This window comes from Sinohyriopsis cumingii, chromosome 5 (genome assembly GCF_028554795.1).
Source record: "Sinohyriopsis cumingii isolate HCF-2022 chromosome 5, ASM2855479v2, whole genome shotgun sequence".
Lineage (NCBI taxonomy): Eukaryota > Metazoa > Mollusca > Bivalvia > Unionida > Unionidae > Sinohyriopsis > Sinohyriopsis cumingii.
The window spans coordinates 107,178,834-107,195,760 of record NC_142965.1 but is presented as its reverse complement, the minus strand read 5'-3'; the positions used below and the strand labels follow the sequence as shown (position 1 = coordinate 107,195,760).

Here is a 16,927-nt window from a genome sequence, read left to right as displayed (position 1 = left end):
TATTTATTTATTTATTTATTCTCAACTATTGTCAAAAGCGTCTGGGGTATTGTTATTGTTTCTGTCTGTCCGTCCGTCATGATATTTTATCCTACAGAGTGAGACTAGCATTCAAGAAAGCTTGTTATAAAATTGTATAATCACGTCAATATATGTTTTTGAAGAACATTTTATATATGGAAGTGACAATCATGGACATAATTATTCAGAAGTATAAGAAACAATTATATATACATATATATATATATATATATATATATATATATATATATATATATATATATATATATATATATATATATATATGCGCTTTCATGAACTCCTAGCTCATAATAATATATACATTTACTGGACATGTAAAAAAAGAATTCAATTATGCAACTGATCTGACCCCTTGGGAATATTAATTTTAACTACATAAGGAATTAGCCTATTATCCATTATTTTGAAAGATATCAAGATAAACATTCCTGTAACTATATAGTGGACATAAAAAGAGAAAATACACAGATGTAGGTTATATTAGACCTCTGGTCAGTCGTATCTACTGGCTAGTTTGACAAGAGGCTCAATTTAGAGCTGGCTATCCAAGCGGTATATGTGTTTTTCAAACACATACATCGTGTCGTCTAATTTAGGGATATTTGTCTACACTTGTTGTCACCAAATACGAACGTTGCGAATTTTTAAACAATTTACTTTCACTTTATGCTGCTGATAAATTACGTACATCTCATTGTAGCATTAAAATGGTATTTAAAGAAAGATAAACGTAATCATTTTCAGATTTTATAATAAATCACAACTTGAGCGTAATTCTGGATATGCAAAGTTTGTGGATTTTTAAACATTTTATTATGGAGGACTTTCTGCATTTTTGGTCAAGTTCCTGTCTTAACACTTCAGTTAAATCATATGTATAATTAGAACTGTCATTATCTAACCACTTTCGTGACCAGACAGTTCATACAAAAATGGAACTAGTAAAGATAGAAAGAGTTTCTGTATTTGTGGGTTAATTGCGGAAATTACAATATTTGTTCTGATTGAACATAAATTCTAAGTATTTAAGAGGTATAATTAAAAGCTGTTTTTTCATGTTCGGAGCAGCAAAAGTTAGGAGAATGCAAGTTTGATTGGATCACCACAGGCCGTTTAGCATCCATTCATTTGCCGCTTTTTACAAGTACCATCTTCATTATATAACTCAGAAGACTGCATATTTCTCTCAGTGTAAAGTTGGAATTGATTATAACTGACGTATAATATAGTGAAACAATTTTGAGGTATGTTAATTATTTAGAACATAATATTCTTCAAAACCTTGGACCTTTTATTATAAACTTTCTCAAGTTCGCTTACGTATTTACCTTAAATATACTTAGGAAATAATATGTTTGTTAACACAGTCGTTGAATAATGGGTAATACTTGCAAAGCGTGTTGTTGAGTATCTGGCAATAAATGAGATCTAGTTATTTATTTTGCAGACAAATGGGATACAGTATTTAGATGAGTATATAAAACTACTCTACAATTAAATGTTGAGTCTAGATACTGTTACAACTGTCCATATTGACTATATAATGTAGGTTACACAATTTACCCACCGGAATTGTGAATACACTGTCTGAATTAGGCATTCACGTATTATCTTTGCACTGCAATCTCTAGAGAACTACATATTAATTTGTTGATTAATTGATTCACATTAGTTGACGTATTTGCATGGATGATATTTTCGCTGTTACACAAATCAGTGGATATGCCTATATTTACCTATCTCGCACCTGTCTCCGGTAAAACCATTTTGGCATTGGCAGGTGTAAGAACCATTAATGTTCTGACATGTGCTATTGAATCTACAGGGTGTCTCCAAACATTCGTCTGCATCTGAGGAGACAAATAAAATATGACGAGTATAGATGTTTCAAAGTCTAGATTTTTTTATACATGTGAATGATATAAATAACGACATACACATTCTCGATTCTAATAAGATGAACACCAATTCGTAAGAATCTATAATGGTTCGCCGTTAGCTTTCTTTTTAAATAAAATGTGGCAAATTATTCAACCCTTGTATATAAACATGAAAATACACTACGCACGTCCAGTTCAAGAAATGGCAGATAATTCCTCAAAAAATGTTCATAGATCCGGAATTATGAATTTTAATGTAATGACTGAGCACAGTTCGTTTCAGAAACGGAAAATTCTTCTGTAATTGCGTGGAAAGTACCTTTTTGGGTCGGGCCTAAATAAAAAAAATTAAGCTTTTTAGAATCACTCAGAAAACATTATTTGCCTGTATTATCAGAACAGTTGTGTTATTAGCACCTAATCGGTGAAAACTATTATTACTTGCTCTTTATTCTGTCTCTGTCCCTCACTAACTTTGAGACTGATGCATACAGAGCAAAGAAGCATTTGCCTCTCGCAAGAATAAGGACAATATGATCAGCTCGAAGCAATGCTACAATTCTTTGACCCTAGGATCAGAAGAATAAGCGAGAGTGTTTCATACTGAGTTGTGTTCGTGCCATAATTAGACAAACGAATTCAAACGACCAAATGTAACAGATATCTTGAAGGAAATGTTTTAGAATGTGCTACCTAATTGGACCATAGGATTAACAAACAAGGAAGTTTTTAGTATGAACTGCGTTTGCAACGCAAGGAATCATCCGAAGTATGAATATAATCCATGATAAAACACAGAAAATAAAAGCAAATGAAAATCTATAATCGAAACCTTGATAAAAGTATTGTATATCTGCATCCTTGACCCGAATGTCGGTGGGAAAGGTGAGTTTGTAGCAGGAAGAATTGTTTGAGAACCAACATAATTCGAATAGAGATTTAGGAAATATAAGCCAGTGAAAACCTGTAACCGTATTTAATCCGCAGAAATAGGATGAACGTGTAGTGTAGTATACTTACATTAGCTGTTAAAGGTGAAATTTGCAGCAGGATTCTAAAGGTCAGTACAGAATTAATGAAAGATAGATACAGATCTTTAAAATGTAGATAACACAACTGATTAGAGTTGCGTGCACTTCTCAATACAAATAAGTATATAAAATATAGTTATGTCCCTTATCTATATCAGATACAAAGAGATTTCCAGTTCTTTTAATGCTTTTGAATTCACCTTACAGTATACAAAATAGTCTTTACAATGTGGTAACTTATATGTTAAAAATTCTCTGACAGGGCATAACACGAATGCATTCACATCAGAACAGCGATATTGTAGAGTATATTTTAAATCCATTATCTTCTATAGAATAATTAGGAAGTTTCAACTCTAAAGAGATGAATTGAATATTAAAGCTGGTAATTTTCTTTCCAATCACTGAAGACTTCTAAAAATCCAGAATAATGAAATTCGCATAAACCTAGCATGACTGTTATGAATCACGCTCTCGTCTTGATTCGCAGGCGAATATTCTTTAAAAATCATTCATGAGTAATTGTATTATAGTTAAGTCAAACGAGTTTTCAAAGAAAATTGATTTATTTCAGACTCCCTTCCGGCACTAAATTATGCAATTGGGGCCTTCTAGCAAAGAATATTTAGGATAGTCTGGTTATACTTTGGAGGTCATATCATGCCATGGCAGGCAGACTAAAGTGCCTTGCCCAAAGACACCATAGTTTCCGGATAGTTCTGATAGAATGGTGGAGATGGAGCCCTCAGCATTCTGGTCACGATTCCAAAATCTTCACCACTGAAATACCGTGGGTCCTAACAGACCTCCCCCCCCAGCAAATCTAGCTGATGCCACAAATACCGCCACTAAGCACTAATATTAGCACTGCTGCTGTTATTGCTATAGCTACAATATCACCGCTGACACCATTCCTGATTGTGATGCTACTGCCTTAAGTACTACTTCACCGTTGATGCCATTAGCGCTGGTGATGCTACTGCTATACATACTATCTTACCGTTGATGCCATTAGTGCCGGTGATGCTACTGTGATACCTACTATATTACCGTGGATGCCATTACTATTTGTGATGCTACTGTGATACCTACTATCTTACCTTTGATGACATTAGTGCCGGTGATGCTACTGTGATACCTACTATATTGCCGTCGATGCCATTACTACTTGTGATGCTACTGTGATACCTACTATATTGCCGTCGATGCCATTACTACTTGTGATGCTACTGTGATACCTACTATATTGCCGTTGATGCCATTACTACTTGTGATGCTAATGTTATACATACTATCTTACCATTGATGCAATTAGTGCCGGTGATGCTACTGCTACACCTGCTATCTTACCGTTGATGCCATTAGTGCCGTTGATGCTACTGCTCTCGATACTATTGATGGTAACAGCAACAACATTAAAAATGTTGTGACATACCTGACTTGGGAATTCACGTGTTGCAATAAATTATTTCGAAAATCAATAGTTACATACACCTCAAATACAACCTAAGGCTAATATGTTGGTGGTCTAGAGCATATAACCTTGAAATTCGTTGTAAAATCAACATAAAATAAAATATATTTTCACCTAACAACCAACAACAGTTGCAACACTATTATTGCTACCGCCGTCAAAATCAATACTGCCTCTGATGTTGCAACTACCACGCAACCACATATTTCATGTGACTTACTAAATTGGCAGTGAGCCCTCTCCCACCCTTCTAAATGAAGACACCATTATGACCCTTGTCTACTGAGGCAAGAGCTATTGTTCTCACATCCAGTCTCAGTGCATTCCTTGATATTAAACAAAGACAACCCAAATTCCTCAATGATACGTGTTCATGTTATGACCGCTGTAACTGAAAAATGCTCCTTACACAACCAACCGATATATCTTTGCAACAACAACAATACTACTACTGCTGATAATAATGCTATATTATTATTATTATTATTATTATTATTATTATCGTTAAATTGTTTCACATCCTCAATAAATCCGACTGTTACTACTAGCACCGCCAAAATAATGCGTGCTCTAATAAAACTCGAATAACCACAAGCGCAAGTACGCCTGTTATTGCACTACGGCTTCCGCCATGTATAGCCTATCTTGTGCTGAAAATGACGTCAAACCCTACAACAACAAGCACTACGGCTTATTTGGGCATTTCCTGCTCAATCGCTCCATTCACCATCTTGAGCTGGGTCTACTCCCAGAAAGCCAATGTAGTTTCCTAGTTGGCCAAAGGACGGTCGGCATGATATTTGCTGTATGACAACTCGAGGAGAAATGTCAGAAGACCTCATCACAATGTTTGTTAAACTGATCAAGGCGTTTTGAACAGTCAGCAGAGTTGGAATTTGGAAGATCATGGCAAAATTCGACTGCCCAAATAAGTTCATCACAGTCATTCGCCAGCTCCAAGACGGCATGATGGCCCACGAAATACATGATGGCGAACCCTCAGATGCATTTACATTTATAAATGGCGTCAAACTAGGCTGCGTTCTGAGGGCATCCATGTAAGATACCGGACTGACGGGAAGCTGTTCAACCACACTCGACTGCAGGCAGTTACTAAGGTGAATGAAAGAGTCATTAGGGACAACCTCTTTACTGACGACTGCACACTCAATGCCAGCTCAGACGGAAACATGCAGACTATCATGGACAGGTTTGTTGAAGAATGCGACAACTACGACCTTGCGATCAGCACAAAAAAGAGTGACGTCATGTGCCAATCTGCCAATAGACAGCCATATTGCAATGCAAGTATCACAATGAAGAGTCAAGAACTTGAAATTGTCGACAGCTTCACGTATCTGGGCAGCAACATCTCGATAGCAGTTAACATTGCCATCGAGGTCAACAGCAGAATCGCCAAAGCCAGCTCAGCCGTCGGGAGAATTCATGCGACTGTGTGGATCCGCAGAAGAATCAGCATTACCACCAAGCTGAAAGTGTACCGTGCTGCAATGCTACATCTGTCCTGTATGCCAGCTTGACGTGGACTGTCTACAGTACACACCCTAGACAAGATAATACATTCCACGTGAGCTGTCGACGCAGGATTATGCGGATAAGGTGTCAAGACAAAATTCCTGACACAGAGGTTCTCACGAGGACAGACATGCCATCCACCTTCATTTTGATGCAGAGGGCCAAAGTCAGATGGGCAGGAAACGTCGTCTGCATGATTGAGTGACGGATTCCAAAACAGCTGCTCCATGGCGAACTCTGCGAGGGAACGCGTTGGACACTAAAGAAACGTTTCAAGGACTCACTGAAGTTGTTTAGAAAATCTACATATCAACAGTGCCTCATGGAGACCCTTGCGCTAGACTGTTCTTCTTGGCGCTGCTAGATTATATCTGGCATCCGCGCAGCAGAGGGGAAGAGAATTGCTAAGGCGCAGAGAAAACACGCCACTCCAAAGGTCACAGTTGCCAAGGCCTTTACTTTCATATCAACTATTGTGTGATCCACATGCTGGAGAGACCTCCGTGCCCGGATTTGTCTTACTAGTCATCTCCAACACAGCGCTCAACAAAATAATAGCGGTTTAATGATGAGTTATGAACATTAACAATAATAATAATAATAATAATAATAATAATAGTAATAATAATAATAATAGTGATAGCAACAGGTATTCATACAGCCGTCCATCTGTATATTTTTCCAAAGGATTACTAATCTTTGCTCTTTTCAATTTAATTATCCTTACTGAAAATAATGAAAAGATTGAGGTACATTTCACGAAGTTCATCTTGATCCATTTCATAATGATGATGATGATGATCATCAACATATCAATTATTTATTATTGTTGTTGTTATTATTATTATTATCATTATTATTAATATTTCATCAGCAACAACGGGTACTGCTATACCTACCAATCGTGCTGTAGACGCTACTATTACTATTATCACTACTACTCCTGTTATTACAAATTGTGTATTTACTCCTTAAACTCCAGCACTGGCACTACAACAACTATGCCATCCTTTCCTTATTGCTACTGTTTGTACCCTAAGCCCCAACAGTATTTATATATTAGCATATGACAGAAATTACTGACAATGTGCCCTCCCACCCCTTTTCCATACAGACACTTGTGCAACATTTTTATATTACGGCAAGTGCCCTTTCAGTACATTACAAACAAGAACGTCAAAATGAAACCATCACTTTAACAATCAAGATGTACGATGTCATTGAACTAAAACTAAAAACGACACACCGTGTCCTAAGTTTGACATCCCACTGTATTACATCTCAGGATACATGTACATGCGCGTACAAAAAACTGACGTAGATGCAAGAATTATGTATTTACCAGTAACGAAAAAAATAGTTTACGGTAACTAACCTATATTTAGGGTGATATTTAATATTTCATAGGATGTATGTACATACAAATTTAAATATCTGTTATGGCAATAGTGTACAGGAAACGGATCTAATTATAGAAAGTCAGCGTATTGGTAATTAAGCCTAAGATTTACATCAAAAAAGTGTACCACTCTTTAGGCTTCAAAACCACATAAACGCTCAGGACTGCAGAGGTAAAAGTGTCTGTGATATTTACTTAATTATTAAAGGTGTACATTTGCGAACGATAAACAGCGAATACGGAGTCGTTGACAATGGTGATTTAGCATGGGAGCTCATGCAACAAAACGCCTATTTATACTTCTACTGCAACTAATATTACTACTTCTTCCACTGCTATAACTCCCACTAATTACCATCACTAGTACCTCCAGCACTATCATTCTTATTGCCGCTACGAATACTAATAATGCTATTAATATGTGGGCTACTACAACAACAAAAATCACCAAGAATACGAATTCACTCGTATAAACTCTTTTCGTTAGCAAAGGGTCTTTTCAGGCCGTAGTTGTTTGTACCCGCCTCCCAGCATGTATAGACTAGTACATGGAAAATGTAGCTTACCGTTTTGACAGCGTATCCCTTCCCATCCCTCTCGACACAGACATTTGTACGACCCTTGTGTGTTGAGGCAAGTTCCATTGTTCTCACATTCAGTCTCTGTACATTCATTCACATCTAAAAATGCAGTTAATTTTCTAAGAGATATAATTATATACCTATCGAGATGACCTTTACTGAAAACTTTGAAAGGATAAAAGTTTTAATGTTAACTGGCAGACATAAATACTAGTAGCAGTATTCAAGTTATTGTCAAGCGACGTGTGTTCTTATAATTTTAATGTCAAGTATTCTCAACAGAAAGCAAATTAGACGATTTACATTTCACCACGTTAATATATAAACTCAGCGCATTCTCTCCCTCGGCATTTTTATTTCTCCATCTTCCTCTTATAACAGCAATAAAAACAATGTGAAAACTTTCTATTACCAATACTATACTAGTTCTACGTTCATTACGATTGCTATTTTCTACTATTATTACTGTTGCTGATACAACAACTATATCTGCATCTGAATATACGCCAAGTGAATTATATCTACCGGTAACACTTCTAACTTTAATTACCAGTGTAGTACGTATTCTACACTCCAAAAGCAGTCTGATACTAATACATGCAAACACTCACCACTACTGCGGCTACCACTGCTACATCTACCGTACTCCGTGTAGGATTGTCACTTTAATACTATCAACCTAAGTTCATCTATTAGCACTGCAACGTTTCGATGACAAAAGTGTGTTTGCCGCAAATGTTTGTGACCAGTAAATTTCAGTATTGTGATACTAGTAAACACAAAATGTAACTTACCAATTTGACAGTGTGCCCCTACCCACCCGTCTTGACACTGGCACATGTACGACCCTTGTGTATTGAGGCAGGTTCCATAATTCTCACATCTAGTCTCATCACATTCATTCGCATCTGAAAAACAATTTAAATTTCTAAATGACTGATGTACTTCTTGAGACGACGTTTACTGAAAACTAAGAAAGGAGAAAGTTTGTATGTTAAATAACAGACCGACATTACTATCGGCAGTACGCGTTCATGAGGCCGTCGGTGTAAGTGGCATTCCATGTTTGTGTCATACTTTATGTGTTGCTTGCTTAACAGACAATAGGTTAGATGATTTTATTTAACCACGAGAATGTACATCTCCAGGATGTTTTCTTTATCAGACACTTAAATTTATATCTTCTTTTTCCCACAGCAACATCAATAGCAGCCAATGATTCGTTTACTATGACTATTACTACTATATTTGCTTCTAAATACTTGCTAACTGAATTAAATCTAATATAAATAATACTTCCCCTCTTTGGCAATGTTTCATTTAGCGTGTGTGTGTGTGATTTGGATTTTTAACGTAGCTTTAACAATTTCTCAGTCATATCGTTACGATGTCTGCAATGTGGCAGTTTATAGTTATGTCTAGCACTGGGGCATCATGCCGCAGACATGTAGCATGATGTCCCACCCAGTCACATTATCCTGACACCAGGCCGGCCAGTCCTAACACTAACCTCTTAATGCTGAGCGTCAAGCGAGGCAGCTGTTAGTACCATTTTTGTAAGTCTTTGGTATGACTCGTTCGGGGATCGAACCCACAACCTCCAGCATCCAAGGCGGACGCTCTAATCACTAGGCCACCGGAGCGGATGTTTCATTTAGTGTATCATCCATCAACATTTTGGTTCTAGTACATGGATAAGATCACTATTAATATTCATGCTACCGATCTAAGCAACGGTGCGCACTATTACAATGAGAAGAACCAATAACAAAATGTTATTCCTATAATTATAATAAGTCTTTCACTGCCTAAAATATGTTAGCCGATGCTGTTTGTATACGAGTATAAGAAAAATGTGGCTTACCAAGCTGGCAGTGTGATCACTCCCACCCCTTCTAAGGAAGACCTTTTTAAATCCCTTGTGTATTGAGGCAAGTGCTATTGCTTGTATACCCATTCTCTGCATATTCATTCATTTCTAATGTTTTCATAGTTACCCATGTTCTGCATAATCATTTGCATATATTGTTCTCATACCGATGCTCTGCATCTTCTTACATATCTAATGTTCCTATACACATGCTCTGCATATTCTTTCATATCTAATGTTCCTATACCCATGCTCTGCATATTCATTGACATCAAATGTTCTCATACACATGCTCTGCATATTCTTTCATATCTAATGTTCCTATACCCATGCACTGCATATTCATTCATGTCATAAAGGAATTTAACTTCTCAAAGAAATATGCACTTCTTATGATAGCTTTTACTGAATACTATGACTGAAGAAATATAAAACCATGTTCAGAACGATTGCCCTTCATAACAGTTTGTTCATTGATTTTTTTTAATAGAAAGGATGCACGATGAGTGGCATTTAACCTCGATAATGCATATCTCTGTATGATTCCCTCCACCTACATATTTATCTTTCTTATTTATTTGGCTCTTCTGTTCTTCCAATAACAAAAAAAAGAATAAGAATGATGAATTATGTAACCAAACAGCTGCCAGAATTACTGTTGTCGTTGTTTCAGCTAATACTTCTACTATTAAATACGTGTTTATAAGAAAGACTCAAGCTGTTAGAAGACGACTGATCTCACTTGTACAGAGTTATTTAAAACCAATTGGTCTGTATTTAAAAATACGTATGGTGGTCAATGCAGAGTGATGCCGTAAACAAAGCATGTGGTTGAAATAGGTCAAATTCACTTCTGTTCATTTTTGGTGGGGTTGTATCAATATAAAGGCATGTTCGTATGTAGTTTGATGGCTGTACCAGCAACAGGGTGAAAAAACAGTTTTCACCTAAATGTTGAATGTGTGCATAGCCAAGTGCAAAATTATAATAATGTGTTCTACTTTTGTAATCACGGTGTAATATTTCTTAGTATGCATTTACGCATTTATTTTCATCAGTGTTGGAGTAACCGCGCCCAAGAAAGTAATGAAGATGCAAAAAGTATACGTTAACTTGGAGACCCAAATGTTTATCACATAAACCCACATTCGTTCTGATGGCGTAAAACATCATAGCAAGTGTGTACACATCAAAATCGGAGGACTGTTCAAACAGTAGCGCTTAATTAACCGACCTAAATATAGAAAGTATGTGCAGTTTTTAGCGTGAAAATAAGGTAACAATGGCACATATTTCCCATGGTGGTATATTACTTTTCAGTGTACAAAGGCTGAATGGGATATTGTTTTAGCTCTCATGGACTGCAACAAACACAACTTCACTGCAGCTACTACTACTACTATAATTATTATGCCAGTAGTACAGACTAAACTAGTTTTACTGATGAAACCACCTTTATTCCTTGTTTTTAAAATACTGTGAATACTCTCTTGACAACTAAAACTAGTCTTCACCAGAATATATGTATAATCGTACATGTCGCCTCACTTAGCAAATATTCTTTTGTTTTGCCTGTCGAAGTTGTGTGTATCGCTGTTGCAAATATATTTACTAATACATGGCACATTGAACATGTAGCTTATCAAGCTGGCAGTTTCCTCCCTCCCACCCATCTGGACACAGACATGTGTACGACCCTTGTGTATTGAGGCAAGTTCCGTTGTTCTCACATCCTATATCGGCACATTCATTTTCATCTAAAATGCAAATACATTTGACATTGACGTACGTCTAGAATTCACTTCAGCAGAAAATGTACACAGTGTGAATGTTAATCGACGAAGAGGAAGGACTAGTGGTTGTAGGTACCACACATCCATTTGGGCCAAGCGATGTTCACAAATGTTTGTCATGCAATATAATTTGTTTTCCTTACACCAAAATATGATTGACATTGAACCATATTATTATTTACCTGGAACTCTTTCTCTCTATCAGCCTATTGATCCTTTTCTCTCTAGGTCAAGAACAGCCAAAAAATGCTTTTGTTTTACTAATAACTATGCCGATATTACTTTTATTGCGAGCAACACTCCATCTATTAATATTGCTACTAACACTAATACTACTAGTACTGCTACTAGTACTACTACTACTACTCCTACTAAAGTTATATCTGATTCTAAACTGCATACCATCTACCTTACACCTGACCCTAATATTACTTCTTTCCTTGCCGACGTTTTATGTCTCTATCTTCCGGCAGCATTTTATACTGCTCCGTGGAAAATGTCACTACAACTAATATAGGAATAACATATTAGTATTTTCAGAGGGGAAAGGTTTGTATGTTGCTGCTGTTTGGAACCTATCGCCTATGGCATTTTGATACTAGTATACAGTAAATATGACTTACCGAGCTGGCAGTGTGCCCCATTCCACCCGTTTCCACACAGGCACCTGTACGACCCTTGTGTATTAAGACAAGCTCCGTTGTTTTCACATCCAGTCTCATCACATTCATTTACATCTAGAAAAGAAAATAAAGTTTTCAACGATATATGTACTTCTTGATACGACTGTTATCAAACACATTTAATCGATCAAATTTTGAAATGTTAAATAACAAATCAATAATTATTTAGTCCCAGTGCTTACTCAAGCGGACCTCGATTTAAAGCGATTTTCGAAGTGCTTACTTTATAAGTTTATTTCTTTACGGAAAGGAGGTTAGATGACTTAAGCATTTTAACATATGTTTCTAAGTACTTCTCTTCATAAAACTATGTTTTTCTTATTTTTTCCAGGACAGAGGAACAACAGCATTAAACACACTAAAACTTCCATTACTAATATCAGTGCCAATTCTAGCTTTCCTGCGGCTAATGCAACCACTTTCACCGCTTTCACTGGTATATTTGTTTCTAAATGCATGCTAACTGTCTTATAGCGAAAAACGATAATATTTCCTTGTTTTGTCGATGATGTATTTACTCTATCTTCCAGCAGCATTGAAAGCACTACATGGATAATTTCAACGCAAATGTTACAATTGTACAAAGACTAAATATATAAACTGTTAAAGTCAGATCAAGATAAAAGATAAGTGCAACCATTATTGTACAATGGACATGACTGGTAAAGGTGCCACTACTACAGGCTAACCCAATATAACGCGATTAGTTCAAACAAAATAAAGTGACCTTTCTTTTTAACAACCTAAACACATGCTCTCGGAAAATGCGACTATTCTTATCCGTAGTAGATTATATGATCGAGAGGTTAGTTAAAACTGATTACATCGAACAATTTGTTAACGCGATCCCGCTTATATCCCGATGTTATTCTTTAGACTCCGAGCATCGCGTTATAACGGGTTTTACAATATTTGGAACCACTCATATGTGGCCTTCTGATACTAATACATGGAATCCTTGACTTACCCAGTTGGCAGTGTGCCCCTTCACACCCTCTCCACACAGACTCATGTACGACTCTTGTTTATTGAGGCAAATTGATTCTTTAACACATGCCTTTACATCCGAGCAAGCAATCACATATTTAATGATGAATATTATACACACACACACACACACACACATATATATATATATATATATATATATATATATATATATATATATATATATATATATATATATATATATATACATACATACATACATACATACATACACTACTTAAAACGACGTTAACCAAAAGCCGTGAAAAGACAATAGTTTGTATACAAGCAAAGATATAAATAATCAAAGACAGTGTATATTCAAGTGGTGTTAAACGAATATCATTGTGTTTATCTTTAGAGCAAGGATAAAAATTAAAGAAGACAAGTAAAATAAATATTTCTTTTATTACTACATCTACCACTACTTCGTTTGATGCAAAAACAAATTCCCGAAGCGTGCCCCAGCAATGAAAGAGTCTCAAGATCATTGTAACAAGATGCAATTCTTCTTAAGTTGGAATCTAAATAGCTGCTTTTTCTGTGATATGTCTACCTCTAGGTAGCAAATGTTTGTCAGTTTTATCCTCAGCTTTGCTAGATTACTAATTCCATTTCTCAGTAGTTTTAATAGGCAAATTGTAAATCTCTCTACTTAAACTTGCTCGTTTAACAAATATTACAATAATATTTCGCGGAACATATTTTTGAAACTCTGAAGCTGAAATGGATTGTAGATACACATGAAATTTTTGATGATTTAAATTGTGGAATTCTCATCTCTGTGTCATCATTGTCGTAGCTGGGAACGAGTCAACGGGTTCAAAAGTTTTTATTCTTCGCAAGGAATACTAATAATAATGATATTATTATGTGGGCTACTACAACTACAAAAATCACCAAGAATATAAATTCACTCGTATAAACTCTTTTCGTTAGCAAAGGGTCTTTTCAGGCCGTAGTTGTTTGTACCCCCCTCCAGCATGTATAGACTAGTACATGGAAAATGTAGCTTACCGTTTTGACAGCGTATTCCTTCCCATCCCTCTCGACACAGACATTTGTACGACCCTTGTGTGTTGAGGCAACTTCCATTGTTCTCACATTCAGTCTCTGCACATTCATTCACATCTAAAAATGCAGTTAATTTTCTAAGAGATATAATTATATACCTATCGAGATGACCTTTACTGAAAACTTCGAAAGGATTAAAGTTTTAATGTTAACTGGCAGACATAAATACTAGTAGCAGTATTCAATCACGAAGTCATTATTGTCAAGCGACGTGTGTTCTCATACTTTTAATGTCAAGTATTCTCAACAGAAAGCAAATTAGACGATTTACATTTCACCACGTTAAAATATAACCACAGCGCATTCTCTCCCTCAGCATTTTTATTTCTCCATCTTCCTCTTATAACAGCAATAAAAACAATGTGAAAACTTTCTATTACCAATACTATACTAGTTCTACGTTCATTACGATTGCTTTTTTCTACTATTATTGCTGTTGCTGATACAACAACTATATTTGCATCTGAATATATGCCAAGCGAATTATATCTACCGGTAACACTACTAACTTTTATTACCAGTGCAGTACGTATTCTACACTCCATCAGCAGTCTGATACTAATACATGCAAACACTCACCACTACTGCGGCTACCACTGCTACATATAATAATAATAATATAACTAATACTACTACTACTACTACTACTACTGCTACTACTACTGCTACTACTACTAATAATAATGAGGACTTTGTACAGCACCTAATCTTTAGAAGCTCTAAGCGCTTTACAACATTAGACAACACCTATAAGATAAAAAAATCATATAATAATATTATTACAAAAACAAACACCATGAAATTAGAAAAACATTAAAAAAATAAAACACATGCTGAGAATACTTCAGGTAGGAAACATTATTAGGTCTTTAAGTTTGTTCTTGCAGTCGAAATAAGTGCGTTTTGAGAGCCCTCTTGAATGTGATCACTGTGCCTTGTGTCTAAGTTCAGTGGGAAATTCATTCCACGTTGCTGGGCCCTGATATGAAAAAGAACGCTGTCCATATGACTTTGTTTTCATAGTGGGAATAATAAGTATACGATTGTTAGAAGAGGAGCGTATCTTGCTGGTGTGTACACATTGGTGAGATCAGATAGGTATGTTGGACTAGAGTCCGACAGTGAAACGTAGCACAGAGAACAAATTTTGTGTTTGATTCTGGATCGAATGGATAGCCAGTGTAGGGTTCAGAGCAGCGGGGAGATGTGATCTGATCGTGGTACTCTAAGTATGATCCGAACAGCTGTGTTCTTAACTTTTTGAAGTTTCTGAAGTAGATATTGAGATGAACCGGACAGAATTGAATTACATTACAATAGTCCAGTCTTGAAAGTACTAATGAATACACAAGTGTTTTAGTGGCATCAACTGAAAGATATCTGCGAATTGAACTGATGCGTCTCAGGTCAAGATATGCAGCCTTGCATATGTTCATGACATGTTGGTGCAATGTGAGAGTATTGTCCAGAGTAACACCTAGGTTTTGTAATGATTGTGTGAATTTAATGTTGGTGTTGCTGATATTTTTTTTTTTGAGGTAAAGGATGTGAATGAGAATGTCTTTGTTTTGTGATCAGAATGGCCTCAGTTTTATCATCATTAATCTGCAGCTTGTTACATGTCACCCATGATTTGATATCAGTAATGCACCTCTCTACACCTTGGATGGTAGCATCAACTTCAGTTGTGTGGCTAGATTTGTATATTTGGGTGTCATCAGCGTACGATTGGTGAGACACTGGATGATGATCTATGACATTTGAGAGCGACTGAGTGTACAGAATGAAGAGAACAGGCCCAAGAACAGACCCCTGTGGCACAGCACAACATAGATCAACTGGGCTGGAGTGTATTCCATTTGCATATACAATTTGTGTCCTGTTGACCAAGTAGGACTTGAACCACAGTACCATATACCGTACTCCATGTAGGATTATCACTTTAATACTATCAACCTAAGTTCATCTATTAGCACTGCAACGTTTCGATGACAAAAGTGTGTTTGCCGCAAATGTTTGTAACCAGTAAATTCCAGTATTGTACAACTAGTAAACACAAAATGTAACTTACCAACTTGACAGTGTACCCCTACCCACCCGTCTTGACACTGGCACATGTACGACCCTTGTGTATTGAGGCAGATTCCATTATTCTCACATCTAGTCTCATCACATTCATTCGCATCTAAAAAGCAATTTAAATTTCTAAATGACTAATGTACTTCTTGAGACGACTTTTACTGGAAACTATGAAATGAGGAATGTTTGTGTGTTAAATAACAGACCGACATTACTATCGGCAGTACGCGTTCATGAGGCTGTCGGTGTAAGTGGCATTCCATGTTTGTGTCATACTTTATCTGTTGTTTGCTTAACAGACAATATGTTAGATGATTTTATTTAACCATGAGAATGTACATCTCCAGGATGTTTTCTTTATCAGACTCTTGAGTTTGTATCTTCTTTTTCCTACAGCAACATAAATAGCAGCCAATGATTCGTTTACTATGACTATTACTACTATATTTGCTTCCAAATGCTTACTAATTGAATTAAATCTAATATAAATAATACTTC

The 16,927-nt window shown here is 36.2% G+C and overlaps 1 protein-coding gene across 20 annotated transcripts in view; it reads right to left on the bottom strand.

Annotated features, from left to right (window-relative positions):
- LOC149799947 (uncharacterized) overlaps positions 1 to 16,927 on the bottom strand; it is a 120,508-nt gene that overhangs the window by 45,366 nt on the left and 58,215 nt on the right. For 15 of the 20 annotated variants that reach the window (XM_089959420.1, XM_089959419.1, XM_089959421.1 and 12 more), the window contains 6 exons: positions 16,422 to 16,535; positions 14,294 to 14,407; positions 12,230 to 12,343; positions 8,738 to 8,851; positions 7,929 to 8,042; positions 1,779 to 1,892 (listed from right to left, as the gene is read on the bottom strand). In XM_089959420.1, coding sequence (XP_089815546.1) covers positions 1,779 to 1,892; positions 7,929 to 8,042; positions 8,738 to 8,851; positions 12,230 to 12,343; positions 14,294 to 14,407; positions 16,422 to 16,535 — 684 coding nt within the window. The remainder of the gene's footprint in view (positions 1 to 1,778; positions 1,893 to 7,928; positions 8,043 to 8,737; positions 8,852 to 12,229; positions 12,344 to 14,293; positions 14,408 to 16,421; positions 16,536 to 16,927) is intronic. The other 5 variants (XM_089959429.1, XM_089959434.1, XM_089959435.1 and 2 more) reach the window with 5 other exon arrangements.